This window comes from Labrus mixtus, chromosome 11 (genome assembly GCF_963584025.1).
Source record: "Labrus mixtus chromosome 11, fLabMix1.1, whole genome shotgun sequence".
NCBI lineage: Eukaryota > Metazoa > Chordata > Actinopteri > Labriformes > Labridae > Labrus > Labrus mixtus.
The window spans coordinates 28,137,828-28,152,302 of NC_083622.1; the positions used below are offsets into that span (position 1 = coordinate 28,137,828).

Genomic DNA, 14,475 nt, shown 5'->3' on the forward strand with positions numbered 1-14,475 from the left:
GAAATCCACAAATACACAAAGATTCACAAATGCATTTTTTTCAGGAGGGAAATGTCTGTAGCCAATCAGATGTCTCCTTTCTATTCAGCCAATCACAGTAGCGTAGATTTAAGGGTATGTTTTAATGTGATCACTTCAGCGTTGCATCTGCGCAGACAGTGATTAGCCTAGCTATCAGACAATCTGATTAAGTCATCTTTAATCTGACCAGCACAAATAGTCTCTGTGATTGTCGTTCTATATATTTATATAGAATGAAATATATTTGTGTGTGCATTAAAATACATCGTGTGCGTTTGTGAATATTGAAACTGATCTAACTCCATAGTAATGTTACGTATCTTATCTATAAAAAGGCACCAATTGGTAGAGTCACTTGAGGCTAACTTCACCGTTAGCTAGCCGTTAGATAACAGTTAGGTTATCAACTGTCCAAGTAACTTTAGCATCTCACATAGCTTTCTGGGAGCACTCTAAAAAGTTGGAGGTTGTCGTCATCTTGTCCTTGATGGTTCTTTCACAAACATGTTACCATGCACTTGTTTGCAGTTGCTGTCAGGTTTTTGAAAGCAAGAGACACAATTCACAGCACCTATTTATGCATCCTCAAGGAAGTGAGCCAAGCCAGTGGACAACAAAGGAAGTAAGGAGAGATTCAATTAAAACAGTTTACAATAGTGTAGCAGCAAACGTAAAAGGTTATAAAAGATCAGGCTTCAGGCAAATTAACATTTTTATACGTTCACAACTATCTGAAGTTAGGTAGTTGCAGACTTAATACAGTCATCTGATGCTTGCAAAAATAAAAGTTATCAACATTTAAACTTTTTAGCCTTCCATAAAACAGCTTATATTTTTAAGTGGGACATTTATGGCTGAAGTAGCTTTCATGTCGGTACTGTCATGTCCAGCTCTGCTTCTTAACATTTATAAAAAAAAGTATTTCCTGTTTTATTTTTGTGTTACTTACTTCTCCTCTCATTTCAGACCCTTCACTTCCTGCCCTCATGTGTTTCCTGCCTGTGTGATTGTCTACCCTGCCCTGATTGTCTCCATCTCATTGTCTCCCACTCTCTTTAGTATTTAGTCTGAGTCTTCCCTCCCTTCTGTGCCAGTTCGTCTTCTTCCTTTGAGTCAATACCAGCATTATCTCCTAGTGTGTTACTTCCCTGTTATTTGTTTTATCTTTGCTGTTTTTTGGATTTGATTCTGCCTGCCTCCCTTTGGGATTTTGTCTGCTGTTCTTGCTCATCTAAAGACTGTTTTTCTTAACCTTGAGACTTAGAGTATTGTCTGACTTGTGAGTCCATATCCATTGCTTTTTGGTTGTTACAGGTACTCAATCTCCTGCTTCTTAAAACAACAGGCCATGCCACATTTTGCATCAGTATACTTCAAACCTATCATTTAAGCAACAATCTGAAAGATTCCATTCTTCAAAATAAAGTTTACTTGTATTAATATATATTTTAAAGGTATTATGTCAGCTGTCTTACAGTTACTAAAGTTATAAAAACAGGACTGTTATGGATTTAGTTCTCTATTACTGATACTGGTTTTTTGTTTTGTAGGACCCTATCCATAATCAATAAAATGAATATTATCCATTTGAGCAGCTACATGTCTGCATGTGTGAATGTTTGTACGTGCATCTGTATGTTCCTGTGTGTGTGTGTGTGTGTGTGTGTGTGTGTGTGTGCATCCTCTATCTCCACATCCTGCTCGGTCTCTGCATCGGTCAAGTATCATCTCTCAGCAGAGTTTGCGGGTAACACAACACTGGAGGAAAATGAAATGCAGCGCAGACAATCCCCTCTGCAGAGCCTGCCTCTGATCTCTACCTCAGACCAAACACTTCAGCCGGCTGTGTCCAGAGCCTCTCCTTTATCTCACTGCTGCTGCCTCTTTGTCTGATTGTCTCAAGCTGATTTCTCCTCCTGAAGCCGAGGGCCAATCAGACTTATGCTCACATGCACATGGGCAGATGGGTCAAAAGAGGGTTTTTTTTTTTTTGGGACATGTATTTGGACCAAGAGGTAATTTCATTGGTTGAGTTAAACCCGAGTGGGTGGAGCTAAAGAGCTATCTGATATTTTATAAGCACAGGCTGAATAAATGGCAAAGAAAAATAAATTGATTTACAATTTCTCTCCTTCCATTATGACATTCATGATCATGTAAATGTCAGCAGCATGAACACCAATATGACTTCGTCAAACATAGAGGTTGTCTTTTTGATACATCAATATACAGTTTCTAGTGACATGGCTCTATAAATGGCAATGCAAGTCTAAGAGTCCAGGTCGACATGTACACCACTTTGATCCAGACTGAAATAACCAAAAAATGATTCTCTTCCAGTGGATGAACCCCAAGGACTGTGAAATTTACTCTAGAGTCAGAATTTGAGATATTTGTGAATAACTATCTTTAGTGAATGAATTGACATTTGGTACAGATGGAAAACTTGCCTGTCAAAGAATTCTATCATGCACCCGGCCGGCACAAAGCCTCTTGGTGCCCAGACAGGGGTGTGTCCAGAGGTGTGTCCAGGGGTGGCATGCCCCCCCCCCCCCCCCCCCCCCCCCCCCCCCCCCTCCAGTCAACTATCTTGGTGGTGCAAACGGCTGCTTGTAGTTTCTATGCATTTAAATGTAGCACCTTTTTTGTTAGTATTTTGAATTGTAGAAAAACACTTTACACATCTATTTCACCAGACAGATGGAAAGTAGAGGAATAAGTCCACATACAATTGCAAGAAAACTCCTACAGAAAAAAAGATGCAAAGAAGTATTTATTGTTTTCTTTACTTACAGTATACATTGCTAATAAATGTAATTTTGATATATATTTTTAAGAACTATAAATTGTGAATGTCAATGTTATTACTCTATTTAGTTACTTTTCTAATTCAATTATGCACAGGAGATGCTTTTCAATTGTATGTTTGTGTGCACAAACTTCGTGCCAACCCTACATATTTCAGTGCCCCAGTCAGACCACTCAAATCCAAAAAATCTGAAGCCAAGTTAACAGAACAAGAGTCTTTTCACCTGACACAGATGCCGTTTTTATGAAAATCAGAGGTCTATTGCACTGTATGTTCCCGCTATATGAAGGACACATCCCAAAGATGAGAGAGCAGAGGCCAATCTGGTGATGTCACAATAAGAGGAAATGTTCACCACTACCTCTTAGATGTCTGCTTTGCCTCAAGTAGAATCCTGCTTGAGCCACACATGGCCATAACTCTTGCTAAGACCGGCACAAAGCTCTCCAGCATATGCCCTCACTCATGAGGGCATATGTACATGCAGAAACATGCACAGAAGCACAAACTCACACGCTCTCATGCAACAGAGACTCAGATTTATAATAATTATTTTACATAACTTTTTATTTTACATAGCCTGCTTATATTCCTACAGACTCTCCAGTGTCCATTACAGAACATTAAGGAGTATAACAATGGTTTCCAGCCGAGAAAAAGTTTGTTTGATGTTAAGCATGCGTAACAGTAGTTAACATATCCTGTCCAATCCTGTAGACATGTCTGGAGATTTTAATAATTAGGCCAATGAGGATATGATTTTGTGCCTCATGGGGGAATGTACACCGTGTCTCTCCTAATTTGGAAAGGCACAGATGTTTCTGATGTTGTAGGAATGCTTCAGCGAATATTACTCCATTCCGCCGTCAACATATTTCATACAGTGTCCTGTGTGTGTTCTCCGAATTTAGAGGCACAATGAAAGGAGAGCAGTTACATTGGCCATCTGGAGCTCGGTATGTCAAAGACGAGAGACTGAAAGTCGCCATGTAAATATCGATGCAACAGCCTGCAGGTGCACATGGATATCCAGGCTTTTAAAGGGAATGAGAGCTTACACTGTGATTGGTTTGATTCATGTTTTGCCCAGTACAAACCTATGTATAATCAAACAACTTAATATAACCTCTTTGCACTGAATAACTCGCAAAATCTAGTCAGACACAACCCCAAAACCACTTTTTAGACGATGCGCTTCCTCAGACAAAAAGTGTCCGGGACCTTCAAATTGGGCCAAGAGTTTCCATTAATCAACACTCATTAAAGGGACTGGAACGACATTTGGTACAGAGATACATCACTCCCTTCGTTTTTTGGAGACTTTTATATCATTACAACTTTGTTGTTCCCTGTGTAGTTTACGTCCCACCATCAGGTCACATTTATAATTTTCCAATGCCCTGGTTTCTGCCAAATACTTGCAAAACTAATGACACTCTTCTTAGCAAACACATAACTAACATGGGAAAAATGGACCAAAAAAGCAATGTCCATACTCCAACCTGGAGGATATAATTGTACATTTTTTGTTAGCTAACGTTCACATCTGAATTATATTTGGGTCACTGACTATATGTGCTTGTTTTTCAGAAATGTTAAATGCCACTATCACAGTATGTAAAAAGTCTTTGCCATCCGTACACAATGAACAAAAGCTTGCCACGAATACAGAGGCTCCGTTTGTCAATGTATGCACACATGAAGCTCTTTAGTGGCAATTCACCGATGATAATTCAGCACACTTCCTTAATCTGCGTCGCTCTGTCTAAGTATAGCTTCCCAGAGCTTCATGCTCCATTGAGATTTAACTCCACCAATGAGGTGGGTGTCTTTGAAGACATGTCTATAGAGATGCAAACACACAGGAACACATCAAGTTTTTTTTTTAATTTCAGTATGAATTTCTCAGATTGCTCACCAGCCTTTCCATTCTCTTTTACTGTTCAGATGTTTTAGAGGCTTTCTTAGCTCACTGATGTCTTTCTAAGCCACACTCAAGCCCATTTTACAGAATTTACTGCAGCAACTAGAAAGCAGTCATTATTTACTGCAATTAGAGGTAAATGCATAGGCATAATGAGGGAACAAGCATACAAGAGGTCATGCATGATAAATAACTGCATTAGCAATTTGATACAAATTAGATCAATGGAGCCTAGAAAGACTGATTCTGATTTACAGCAGAAGGAGCTTAACGGCGAGGTGATCAAGGGGTGAAACAAGCCTGTGATTTGTGTCTGCAATCTGTCTACATTACCTGCATGTAAAGCATTCAGCTCATTGGAAATTATGAGAGGAACATTGTTGTTTAAGCATTGTTGTAACCACGTCAGTGTCAGAGGCCGTGCCCCTGCCATGTCAAAGCAGCCTGCTTTTAAATTCACTGTAGTGGATGATGAGAGGCTGAGAGAGACAGAGAGGGATGTAACTTGTATTGCCTTTCTGCAGAGGTTGAGTGGTTTTACAGTAAGAGTGATCCAACCGATCACCTCATTTCCTCTCTCATCTACCGTAACATCCAAAGCACTGATAGTTTATCCATCTGAGAAAGTGATTTCAAGGTGCCAAGTACAACACAGGAAATGGCCCGCCAGACGTTCCAGTGTCTGGTAATAGCGGGCCTGATTGCTGGCATCAGCAAGGTTGACCGGTGAACAAGTGACAAAGCAATTCTTAGGACGTTTTCAGTGTCAGCCATGCAGAACCCAGCTTACCAGAGACGTAAACCGATTTGACACGGAGTAGTGGTTGTGGTCCTTTCTTGTTAGAAGAGGATTTAGTTCAGTCTGGCTATGCAGAAAAAGGGAAAGTGCTGAACTACTGCTGAGGATTTGAGAATAGTTTGGCACAATAGACAGGAAAGGACATAACAACCCTGATGAATGTCTAATAATGGACATGGAATAATAAACTGAGTTGAGGGAAACACACACACACACGCAGAATTAGCTTCCCTTTCGTGAGCTTTAGTGTCATGTACAATTGAAACCTGGAAAAGGTCTCAGATGGAGACTTACAAGGATAATTCTGCAGTCTTTCCAGCTTTGTGGACTTCATTTACAATACAATGAGCTTTCCAAAAATCCAATATGCACACTGACTAAAAATATCCTGTCTGAGTTAGGCTGTGGAGGGAGCAATCAAACGTAGAGTCATATCCCCGAGGAGTTTGGCTTTAGTCTTCCTCTCCAAAAGAATCAATCAAAGTGGAATATTTTATTTTGACCTCACTGTCCACTGATGGAGGTCAAGCTCATCGCATATATACATTTATGTAATGTCTATAAAAAGAGAGGCAGCTCTTTCTAGTTTTTGTTAAAAGCCTTCGTGTGTGTTACCACGCTGCATGAAACACTGCCCAACTAAACTCCAGTGAACTTCATATTAGCTGCTGTTTTTTTTTTACTTTGGCATTTCTCAACACTGTATTCTTTGGATTTTGACCACTCTGAGGGTTGGAATGCTGGTTGACTGGTAAATTGAAAGACACATTTTCCAGGTCAACTCCCTCTTTTCCATGATGGTTTGGTAGATTAAAAAAAAAAGCCTCATGCTGGCGCTGTATCAACCTGTTGTCAGGACTAGCTTAACCATATTGAAATCTTAAACTCAAAGCTGAAACTAGCTCCCCACCAGGAGGGAGCACTTGATTTCTGCACTTGAAAATCAGATTTGTTCTTACTTTCAAAGAGACCCAAGTTAACTGTTTCCCTGCTCCTACCTGGTAGATAGCTGTAGTTTTATAACCACAGATGTGAGTAGTGGTGTTAATCTTTTCATTTCTTGGCCAGGTCTCCCTTGACAAAGAGATCTCTGAGCTTAATGGGACTAACCTGGATAAATAAAGGTTACATAAATGCATAAATTAATGTAACTGTAAGCAAGAAAGCAAACAAGCACATTTTCAAAAATCCTTAACTTTCCCTTTAAGTCATGCTCTATTTGTAGTGTCTCAGTGTTATGCACTTCTTGCTCTGCCTGTCTGCCTTCTCCAGAGACTTTTATTCCTCTCAGGGTTGCAAAGCCTATTTAGAGGATCTTTGTGCGCTCAATGTCATCACAAAAACAGTTTGAAATGAAATTTGAGGGTCAGCAGGTTTTTGATCTGAAGTGACACACAACACCTCTGCAAAGTCATCGAGACACACATGTACTCAGACACACACACACACACACACACACACACACACATGTGTATGGAGTATTATCATTGACATGGCAGAGGAGTGTTATAACACCGTTGGGAAATTAGCTGATGGCAGCAACTCAGCTGCTCCTCTGCCTTACCTGAAGGGATCGCCTTACAGAGGAGCCAAGCAAATATCAATAAGGGTGATTTAGCTGTGCACAGCTCAAGGATAAAGAGCTTATGCATGAAACCTCTGGAAATACACTTGAGCGTGGCGTGTAAAATGCTGTCGCTTCAAGCAAATCCCTGATTAAATCCCCCAAACACGTTTAGTTGGCTGTATTTGGGGAGGCCTGATGCTGGCTGTGAGGCACGGTGCCAACCATGGAGGAGGACAGAAAGAGAGAGAGGAGGGGGGGGGGGGGTTAAGAAGGAACATGGAGAGAGAGAGATGGGGAGGAAAAGTATGTTTCAAAAACATACAATGTAGTGCATTACGTCCTGCAGATGAGTGTGTTTGAAGTCTTCCCTTAGGCCTTTATGATCCTCTGTGTGTTACAAGTGTGTCTCTCTCACAGATGATGCCACTACTGAATGTGACTCTGACACTGAATGGAAACCACTGATGTACTGTATGTACCCTTTATACTACTCCAATTTCAACTCAATATTATGGCCCATTACAGCCTTTTTCATACATGCACTTGAAATGAAGTAGAGGTTTGCTCCTAAAATCTTCCTGAGTTGCCTGTTCTGTTCACATATGCACCACACAGTGGGAGACTTTCCCTGTCAGACAGAAGGGGTAAAGGGGGGGGGGGGTCTCTCAGGATGCAGGACATGACATTTAAATGGACAAGGCAGTAATGGCAGGTAAAGCAACAGAGTCTGGCATTTTAAAAATCGTGTTTTTTTTATTTATCCCGATGCTTTGTGGAATTGAATGCATTCACAGCATCAACGATTGAATGCTAAAGAAAAGAAAAAGCAAGCAGAAAAGAGTATGAAGCACAACACGATGGCACATCGCTTGATAAAAACGTCATCATGTGGAATTTTTGCCTTCTGCTTTTAAACATGGGCTCACCCTGACCTAACGCAGGAGATTTTACGTCAGGGCTGGCAGGACCAATTCTGGGTAAAGTCAGGGTGAAGCAATTGTTTTTTTGCGTTCAAACATAAAGCTCACCTCAAACATTTCAGGAAGTTTTCAGAAGTTTTGTGAACGCGTGAAAACCAATAGCTTATTTTTTTTGGGGGAAAAAGATGCATTTCTGTTGGCTGTCATTTAAGTGTTGGAGAAATAGAATTCTACATCAAATATTTGTGTGAGAGAAAAAGAGGGTGTCGCGCCTCGTTTTCACAGCCAACAGCACCACGAGAGCCCGCTTAATGAAATATCACTTTAACATCTGTAAAAGTGACTGTGGATTTACAGCTTCTGTGACGAGAACAGGACAACATTGCCTCATATGGATCATTAATTTTTTATAAGCTTTCCTGGAAATCACTTCATGTAGCATTTTATTGCCAATTCAGGAAGTAATTGCTGTTTTGCAGGGATGCAAACACTTGTCAGCTACAGTATGTGGTCATAGAAACAGAAAAGGAAAAGCTGCAGGAACACAAACTCGCTTTATCTCATCGCTGCGGTGGATGATTTTTAAAGGATAAAGCTGTCTGAATGCCTCATAGTGAGTCTCCAGTGAGTCAGTCCTTTCACTTGTAATAAACTTCTCCATCTGTCTTTTCACTGACTGACACATCAACAATATGGCCTTGGGATGTTTACCATAGAATAACCAGCCTACACATCTCATTAACAGAGGCTGACTCATGTCATTTTGAAACAGGGTCACGTGGCCTAGAAAATGAAAGGACAGGAAACCAAGGTATCAGTGACACTGCATAAGAATCACTCGCACTTGTCTCACAGAAAGCATCGTCTGCCTGTGCTTATGAATGCAGATTGGATTTGAATGATTATGATTTTTGGTTCATGCATGGTTAATGAGCCTTACATTGTACATACTGACATAAAAAGGGACTGTTGTTCAAGAGAAATCACATGGCATTCTTTATTCATTTCTGCAAAGCATTAACAACCATCAGGGAGAGAAAAAAAATGGTTAATTTAACAAGGATTTTGCTCCGACAGAAACGAAAATCTTCTTAAACCAAGAAAAGGAAGTTGGTCTCTGACTTACCCGGACACCGGGGCATTAGCATTTTTAGCAAGTCGGCACATGATAAACCCTTTCTCCTAAGCTTTTGGTGTCATCTGCGATGCTTTAGTCAGCCAATCACTATGATAACATCAAATAAAACATTCTAAAAAGACTGATACCACACTCTGAGAATGTAATTAGCTCTTTGAAGTATTGAAGGCTTAAGGTTTTGAAGTAGGGCAACTCTTTCATGTGCGATTAGATGTTCTTAAGTCCATCCTCAGGTAGAGAAAAAATAAATAAACTGAAAGGAGTGTCATAAGGAAAGGCTCATCTACCTTGAAATGTCACAGGCACTTGGCTGTGGTCTTCCAGGACCCTTTTCATATGCTTACAGAGTGAATTTAACAGTGTTGAGGAGGGCACTGACAAACTGCAGGGGAAAAGAAAGTCTCCTGTGGCAGAGGGGAGGTAAGGGGGGGGAGAGAAGAAGAGCAGAGGGGATCAAGTGAGAGCAGAGGAGGGTGCACGGTATCAGAGCTGTCGACTGCAGTCAAATTGCTCACTCCAATCAAACCGACGTGGAGCTTTGGCTCAGATGCACGAGGCTGGGCTTACTGGCTTACCTCAGCACTGCACCAGAGAGGGACTGTCACTGGATATTACCATGTGGACCACTGAGCTGATTCCCCCCCGCATCACAGTGGACAGGGGCAGCTTTATATCCATCCTTACTTCCACTCTCTTGCCCTGGGGACACACACACAACCCTCACTTCCTGAACTGTGTCTGTGCACAATTTCGCTGTTGGAGACACTCGCATTAAATATGAATAGCCTTAATAATAAATGGAAGCTCTGGAAGCAGATTGCATCCTGGGTACAAAAAAAAGCGTTCCAGTGTTGTGACACAAAGCTTTGAACATTTGTGGCCAATTTTATGGTTTAAAATCATTGGGGGACAATCTGATATAGCTCGTGCTAACTTTGCAATGAAATGCTTTTAGTGTCCTTTTTGCACTCTATGTGGCTATATGAGATGGCATCCAGGCTATTCCTAGTTTGAGAGCAACAATGTTGCACATTTTGAATGATAGAACACTGTTTTAAGCTACAATATGTTAGAGAATGTGTGTGAATGGCATTATTTCCTCTGTAATACAAAAAAAGGTTCATATTCAAAGCAGCATTTTAAGCCAGTGTTTCCTCAACGTCCTCCTCCAGGGACAAGTTATGCGCAGAGGAATGGCTGGGACTGGATCTAGTTTTCAGGCTGATAGAGCCATACTGTTTGGCTGACCGCTTGGTGTAAGCGATCACCTTTCTCCTGTACATCTCGCCTTTCCACATGGAGATCATCAGCAGTGTGGAGAGTACCACGCCGCCCAGCGTGAGAAGGCACAGTCCCGCTATGACGCACCGATCCAGGTGGGCACCTATCCGCGCGCTTTCCATCTCCAGCCTCTCCATCTCCCTCGCTGACACGCTGTCACGATCCACCTCCACATCACGTGGTACGGCGTAGGAGATGATCACCAAGGAGATTCCGGTGACTAAAAACGTAACTGCACTGATAAAGCCGTAGTCTATTGAAGACCCGGAGCCCTCCCCAAAGGAGAGATCATCTTCGGACATAAAGGAAAACTCCGGTAAAGTCTCCGAACAAGGCTCGCCATTGCGCATAGGCCTGAGAGTACTTTTACAACTAGTCTCTGGGCTGGCCAGTCTCAAGTTAACATTCTCATCTACATAGGTAAAAGATGTCTCTAATTCCTCGTCGCAACAAACCCGGACTTTTTCCTCACCAAGTTGACCGAGTTTAACCTCCGCGCCCCCTTTGCGCGGCGCCGTCCTTGGTGCTGAACGACACCGGTCATGGCAGCTGCGGGCAGGGTTACAGTAGCCCTCCCCCGGGGGTGCTCCTCCTGTTGATCCGCCCGATTTGCGTGCATGGAGCGAGACTGGAACCCGGTCGAGGGCGTCATGTTGATCGGGCTGATTGACTCCCTCATCTCCGGGAAGCAGCTTTGGAGAAGCCATTCGTGTTTCACCCCCGGCTGGTTCACTCTGAGCCTTCCTCCCACGGCGTTTTCACTCCACTGCATCCCTAATAAGAGGACCCACATCAGCTTTAAGTTAAAGGGTGCATGTTAATCACCCTCAATTGTAAAAAAAAAAAAAAAGAAAAGAAAAAGAAAAGTGAAACCTTATAATTACAGTGCGCAATTGGAACGGTGCGCAACTACACATAGGTTACCGTAATATAGTCAACATAGAGACCACTTAAATCAGGACACTTTAAAGTTGATCATATTGTTTAGGAAAAATCCGCGGACCTTTGTCCAAAGGCGCTTATAGTGGCTGTGATTAGCCAAATACCTCCATATCCAATTAGCGAAGCAATCCACGTATTAACCGAGATTAAGCTACATTCTTGTTTGAAATGGATACGACCTTCTGAACAGATACAAAAGCAACGCTATTTTAAAACTAAATAACACATAAAATACAGCTACACAACCAGTCACTCTTATTCCAAGTAAATCCATCACGAAATACTCTCATACTAAAGCTGGTTAATGCAAAATACATTCAGTAGCCTACTACCATAATATGCGTGGTAATACCCCTGCACTTTATTTGAATCCAGCAGAATATGTAAAAATGCTGCTCTGCATTAGGGTGGATCAGTCATGCACAGAATCCGGTATTATTTTCCCTCCTCAGACACACAAATCAAGAAACACACTCACCGCGTTACTTCAGCATCCCTTCCGCCTTCTCCTCTTTACAGACACTACTGCGGGAAAGGGCACATAACGAGGACAGATATGAAGCTTTATCATTGAATATGCCCTGAATAGATCCTCTCTCTGCTCGGTGCTGTGGCGGCAGGCTGCACGGAGAGGAGCTCTCCGTTAGTCCCTCCCACACACACACACACACACACACACACACACACACACACACACACACACACACACACACACACACACACACACACAGAGCATCAGCTGCTCGCGCTGTAGTGCTGAAAGGAGCGCCGCGCTATCTGTGAGCCGATTGAATCACCCCCAGTCAGTCAACACACACACACACACACACACACACACACACACACACACACGAGAGGATCGGATCTGAAGGGCTGTGCTGAGGGCGAACCCTGGGAACTGACCATCGTATTTTACTGTCTTGCATTGCACTTTGGGGAAACATTTGGGGAGAATCTGATACCACAGATATGTATTGTAAGGCTAAGGAGTGGCTATAAGAGATAAAAATACCACCAAGAACTGAATGGTGGCAAATAAGTCTCCATGGGAGACTTCAAAAGGGAGCTTAGGTGCTATAAAGTCAATACTGACCACTATAAACACATTTGAAATACCTAAAGGGAACTTAAAGATTAATAAATGATGCCTGAGATGCAAACTATGAACAGTTAAGCACCATACATTCAATAATTAACATCCACAAGCTACAGCATTGACACTCTAAAACTGTTTCAGTGGTATCAGAGCAACATACAAGATTTATAGTTTGACATCTGTGCAGAAGGTTATTGACATACAAGCAACAGTCTGCACTGTATGTTTTCAGCTCATGCCATCATCATATCAGAACAATCTTTCCAGCGGTGCAGCTGTGCAAACAACACTGTTAAGCTGCATGTATCATGCACCATCTGTTCTCCTACGCTCTCTCAGAAGATTACTGGTGACTATGTCAAAGCCATCTTAATCCACACATCATGTGTTCTGTGACTTCATGTATATCTTTTGGGAGTGCGTTTTTCATTCATGCCACTTCATCAGAAGTCTATGTGTCCTGGTTGCATCTATAAGGATGCAATGATAAACAATTAATGCAGCTAATGGCTTTCTTAAAGTGTGACGAGATGTTTGGTGCATGTCAGAAATCCTACATTACACTTAATATTAATTTGCTGACCGTCCCACCTCATGTAGCACAGCCAGGCAGCAGCTATAAATACAGTGGCCACTTTGCCTGTAGTCCTGGTGGCTGGTTGAATGCGGCTCTGGCTCATTTCCCAACAAGACTCCATTTAACAGATGAGAAAAGAGAAAGGGAGGAGGAGGGAGAGGGAGAGAGAAAGTACAATAGGGATTCAGAGACAAAGATTTACTACACTCCTTTTGTTCCAAAAATGTGTTTTGCATAGTGTGGGGATCAGCATGTTTGATGTAGGTTCGGTCAGATTTGGACAACTTTAGCAAGTCTCAGGCAGAAAGATAGAGAGATGGAGCTTAAACTGACTGGGCGCTTGTGTGAGAGGATTACAACAGCCAACAATCAGATGCTATCTGTCTGCAACAGTGCACCACTTTTCCTTCTGGCAAGGACATCAGGCCGGTTAGAGGAGGGGGCTGCAGGGGAATCTGCACTTCCAAAGGCTATAAATCTTCAAAGTGTCTCTTCTGCCACAGGCACAGAGAATAAAGATTATGGAACATTGGTGTACCACTCGTTTTTTTGTTTTTTTTTGCTTAAGCAAGATATAAAAAGGTGATAGAGGAGGGGGAAGGTTGAGATCACTAAAGCAGTGTGTGTGTGGGTCTGTGAATTATGAATTGAATTAATGAATGATGGAGTGAGTTCTCTTCACCTGCAGCTGCTCCAGGAGCTGGTCAGTGTCCCACTTTAGCAGAGTGAGGAGACTATATGAATGAGCAGAAGTGTATGAACAGGCTTCTGCTGCTCAGACAAGCTCAGAGGACCTCCTGTGCCCCAGGTCATATCAAGTTCAGACTCAAAAATGCATACACCATCAAATTCGGTTGTGAAAAAACACAGAGAAGCTTTTAAAAATCCTCATGTGTTAATACATATTTTAAAAAATTACTACCGTTTGTTATCAAGAAAAGTTGCATTAATGCAGTGGATACTGTGGGGGGCCGCAGGCGGGTGGCACGGAAAAGGGTGTGTACAGAGGCGCACAGGATGGTCTTAAATCCCAGCACAAGCATTACCCCATAACCTCAGTTGGAGGTCATGTCCTGGTTTGTTTAAGCTTGAATTTGATAAAATGTAAAATAGAAAACCAACCTTCTGAGAGATCCTTTACACTCTCGGATAAAAGTAGACAGAGACAGCCAACATGAGGTTCAAACTAAGGCCTGATTGCATTTAATTTTAAAAGGCAGAGAAGCCTGATGTGTGAAAAGGTGTGTAAAATTCTAAACTGAAATACAATTTAAATGTATTTGTTGATGTAATGAATATATAAGCCAGAGTAAAAAAGAGTGATCTGTAAAATAACTCTTTCCACGAAGTAACACTATTGGATTTATGCCTTTTTGGCAATGTTACAGTTTCCCTTGGTAA

At 41.9% G+C, this 14,475-nt stretch overlaps 1 protein-coding gene across 1 annotated transcript; it reads right to left on the reverse strand.

The window, feature by feature from the left end:
• Positions 1–9,023: 9,023 nt before the first annotated feature.
• Positions 9,024–12,135, reverse strand: LOC132984359 (transmembrane protein 74). The gene is made up of 2 exons (XM_061051176.1): positions 11,880–12,135; positions 9,024–11,233 (listed from the first exon to the last, which is right to left on the reverse strand). Exon 2 carries the CDS (start codon positions 11,164–11,166, stop codon positions 10,318–10,320), a length of 849 nt encoding a protein of 282 aa, XP_060907159.1. The 5' UTR covers positions 11,167–11,233; positions 11,880–12,135; the 3' UTR covers positions 9,024–10,317.
• Positions 12,136–14,475: the final 2,340 nt, after the last annotated feature.

Excerpts from the sequence above, each read along its gene's own strand:
- LOC132984359 (XM_061051176.1), bottom strand. The coding sequence starts at position 11,166 with ATGGCTTCTCCAAAGCTGCTTCCCGGAGATGAGGGAGTCAATCAGCCC.